The sequence below is a fragment of the Acanthisitta chloris genome, unplaced genomic scaffold, assembly GCF_000695815.1.
Source record: "Acanthisitta chloris isolate BGI_N310 unplaced genomic scaffold, ASM69581v1 scaffold22103, whole genome shotgun sequence".
Classification (NCBI taxonomy): Eukaryota; Metazoa; Chordata; class Aves; order Passeriformes; family Acanthisittidae; genus Acanthisitta; species Acanthisitta chloris.
The window spans coordinates 89-4,426 of record NW_008664540.1 but is presented as its reverse complement, the minus strand read 5'-3'; the positions used below and the strand labels follow the sequence as shown (position 1 = coordinate 4,426).

General features: G+C 42.5%; 1 protein-coding gene across 1 annotated transcript; it reads right to left on the bottom strand.

Moving 5' to 3' along the window:
* Positions 1-215: 215 nt before the first annotated feature.
* EIF5A2 (eukaryotic translation initiation factor 5A2) lies at positions 216-3,143 on the bottom strand (the record flags this gene model as incomplete). The annotated part of the gene is made up of 3 exons (XM_009071402.1): positions 216-1,093; positions 1,351-1,482; positions 3,039-3,143. Coding segments are annotated over 3 exons (297 nt in total), but the record flags the coding sequence as incomplete, so codon positions are not given.
* Between the last annotated feature and the right edge of the window lie 1,195 nt (positions 3,144-4,338).

Below are 4,338 nucleotides of genomic sequence, written 5' to 3'. Positions count from 1 at the left end.
TAGCTTTTATTTTGTTAAAAAGAATCACATGCATTTGCTTTTAGGCTCAATGCTACAGTTTTGTCCCACTCTTTGAAAAAAACGTGTGGTCCCTGTGCTACAAAAATATGGTCTGAACCTGAAGGTTAAAACCTAAAGCTGGAAGCACTGCAACAGATTCCCATGGAGTTTGTCACCCTTTTATAGTTTAAGATAAATATAATAAAGGAAAGCAATTGAACTGCATTTTTCTATTTTATTTTTCAAGTCTGACAAAGGCCTCGAGTGAAAGTCTATAGCTTTAACATCCATTCTTACCTTTGTGTCCCCTTGACCTGTCTATGTCTTATCTACCCAATATTCCAACTGCCTGCCTAAACCACAGGTAGGCTTTGACACCTTTTTTTATCGTTACAATAAGCCAACGAGTTGGCAAAGAAGAAAACAGAGGTAATACAGTTAAGTTGCACATGGCCACTGGGGCTTGGTCAAGCCAGCTGGCATTTTTGATCACTTGAGTTTCTTGGTCTAAAAGTTGTGATTGGCACCTACAGTTCTGCAAGAGTCCCAATCCACAAAGTACTTAAGCTTTAAAAAAAGAAAACCAAAAAAAGCTACTTTTATTGTCAGTTCTACCTAAAGATGTCAAGAAAAATACTATTTGTGCTCTAGGTCACTTTATAATCCTAGATACCTACCAGCTTATCTAAAAGCCCCTGAATACTGTATTTTGTCTGTTCATACAGACAAACACTGTTTTGCTCAAGCAAATAAAAATATATCCACTAGTAACACCTGATTGGTTTCTTAGATCCATAGATGAAACCCACAGGAATGTTAAAATAGTTACAATTAAGGAATTAAAATCTCAGTGATTTTGAAAACTGCCAGTTAGCCTGCAACACTAATCCAGAATCCAGCACTGCTTTTTTAACAATTCAAAAAGGAAATGAGGTTGCTTGTGAAGGCCAGAGCTTTGGTGACAATAAGGACCAAATTTATAGATCTGTGGTTTGTCCAGACCTGAGCAGTTGCCCGAGCCTGGAGATCTTCTTTACTTGCAAGGCTTTATGGCTACAGCACATTCTTCATTCATTGCACTTATGACAGATATCTGGAAGAGAAGACACACAGGTGAGCTCCAGCCCATGCCAGAGGAAGCACTCCTAAGAGTCAAGACTTTCACATTTTGGGATCTATCTCATCTCCCTTGAGTGCTCCAGTATTAAAGTCCTACATCTCAAAGGACCAAAGCCCACCCCACTAACCCACTCTACACAGTCATACAAGTGGTCAATATGAGAGTGAGACTTCTTCAGTGTATGACCAAGTGAAATTAACCATAACTCTTCTCCTGCCCTCCATGCTTACCTGCACATCTTCATTGGCATTGAACTTTCCTTCTATTTCTTTGCCGAGATCCCCTTCTGGCAACTTGAGATCCTCACGGACTTCACCACTTTCTGTCAGCAGGGAGAGATATCCATCCTGAATACCTATCAGCTGTGAAGAGAAGGTCACTTCTAGTAAGTTTGACATCAGCAGTTGATAGCATGTAGTAGCTGAAGGTTAAGTAGAAGGCAGTGAACTCTACCTTACATTACTTCTTTACTACTGTGTTTATAACAGTTATAAACCTAATTTAAGTCAAATTTTAACAACAGTTGAGTAGGCTGAGAGTTAGAGCAACTGTAGCAAAAGCCAGTCTGCCCTCAAGAACCAACAGGACCCTGTAGGTTACTTCTTACTCTGTGACACTGCAAAACCCATCCTGGTGCTTTAGGAAATGCACTGCTTCCAGGTCACTGTGGTTCAGCTGTTTACCATCTGTGAATAGGACACAGTAACTGAACAGCACTGCTTGTATAAATTCTACCAAGTACACACATGTACAATTCTGTAACTTCACTTGTACAGTGATATATCATTACTGTCTGATATATCATTAAATATATACTATCATTAAAATTAAACACTAATATATAAACTAGGGAACATCCAGCAAGCTCTGGACCACTGCTTAATTATGTTTTCAGCCTGACAAAAAGCCTGAGCTAAGAGGAACAGCTATTTTGACAGAGCAGATTAGGCAACTTGGAACACCTAACAGCTAGCCCAAAAGGCAGCCCTGACAAGTTTGATAACCAGCAAGAATTTCAGTAGCCACTAGAACCCAAGACAGTAGAGGAAGACCACCAAAGTAACATTAAAAATCTCTTGGAAGGTCTGAGTCCTAAGACAGGATGGTCACACTTTATTACAACACCACCACCTGCCCTAAAGGGTGGTTAACACTAAACTTTGGCTTTGTCAAGCAACTGTAGCTTTCCAGATGATATGGATGTATCAGTTCCTGAGCAGAACTATACGCAATACAATGGGAAGAGAGCCAATGTGTTACAACCCAACCTGAACTGTGCTGCTTTTAAGAGCTAACTATCCACACCACAGAAGGCACTACAGAAACCTCCCGAGTTCCCTTCATACACACATTTCAGTGCAGAGCTCAGAAGCAGCAAGATTATTTGGTATCAACTAAAGAAAACTTTCCCACATGGAGTAGAAAGCACTGCAGCAAGTCAGAATTGGCATCAGATGCAGTTTAAGACTGTTTCGTGGATTTATTTTCCCTATGTAAGAGTGAAATTATAAATGACAATATACACTTAGATTTATATTTACTTGAAGTGAGGCCTTGATTATCCTTTACCTAATAATGTCTTGCAGCAGGGATACTCTCTCCCCAGGTTCTAAAGGATGCCAGTATGACAAACAATACAGAAGTGATCTTACAGTAATAGCTAGAAAAACCAGGGCTATGTCTATTACTTGTCATCCTTAAAGACTGGTACTACAAAATGAGGCTGTTAACTAAGGAACTCTCCACCAGTGAGTTTCAACAGCTTTAACAATTCAATAAATGCAGTGAGTTCAGCTGTGTCATGTCTAGACAGGCAAGTTTCATTAACTCTGACACTAGTACTTTATGGAGAGGCAAACTTGGGGATGAAGAGAGTGTCGTATTGGGAGTATAAAGCCTCTTATGATTGTTAACTCACCTGGTAATCATTCCTCTTGATATTTGGAACATCCATGTTGTGAGTCGATGGGCAAATATCTTCATACTTTTTACCAGTGAAGATATCAATACCAACCAAGTGAACCTGTGAGAGGAGAAAAACAACTTCAGTTACTGTTGGTAACCTAGAGAATCAAGGTGCCATTGCCATCAGCATTGCTGGTTCTACTCAGTTTCCTAAGAGATCATGTGCAATCCCAGATTCTGCCTAGACCCTTTGCTTGTGGTATGAAAACATCCCTCACACCAAGAGGAGGCATCTCACTTCCTTCCACAGCACACTACAAAAATACTGCATGAGAACAAGATTAGCCACTGTTGTCCTCCACAGCCTCCTGTAGATTTATAGCAGCAAGTGGGTAAGAAAAGTAGTATTTCAAGTAGCAGCTGTTCTGAGAAAGAAACACAGCAGTGCCGGTGACCACGTAGAGATTAAGGGGAAAAGAAGAGGTGGTCACGCACTGAGGTTACAGCAGCCCCCACCTCCCTTTATGCCAGCAGCAGCTGCACACTGCAGCTACACATTAGATGACCAGTTTAACCTGCTCTTCTCAGGTCCTCTCACTCTCACAACTGCCTCAGTATTCAAGAAAATTGGATCTGTCTGTTAAAACAAACCATAAAAAGGGGAGGGAGAAAAGATAACACTGGCAAGAGCTTGGTGTGCTGTAGCTTTGACAAATCCCAAATGCTCTACCCACCTACACATATCATACAAGGTTGTGGAAACTTATAAATCTCCTTAGTCTGTGCTTGTAACGGATCTGCCTCTAAACGGATATATCCACCATAAAGTGTGGCTGAATGAATGAATGGTGATTCCAGCCCTGCTCCAAGCTCTGGACAGCTGCACGAGCCAACTGCTTAGGCAGCAGGACAAGAGAGTGGCTAAGAATGTCCCTGCTGGGATACAGGAGGGAGAAGGCACTCCTCACTCGGGAAAGAAACTGCGAGGCAGAGGCAGCAGAGCAGGCCCACGGAGAGCGGTGGGCCGAGCTCCCCGGGTTATGTAACACAGCACGGGCACTCCTGGGCTGACACTGCAATCGTGGAACTGCCGGCACGGGCGGACACACGCGTGCTGTGGTGGGTAAGGACAGCACAGCCCAACCACGCCCTGGTGATTTCATCAGCCCTCTTCCAGAACTCGCTCTGCCCCCACCACACCAACTGGTTTTGTCACGATCAGCGTCGAAGCCTTTTTTGTTTTAAAAAAAAAAGAGCGTTAACGCCTCACCGCGTTAAAGTTGGGAGAGAGAGAGGGGAAAAAAACCCCCCCC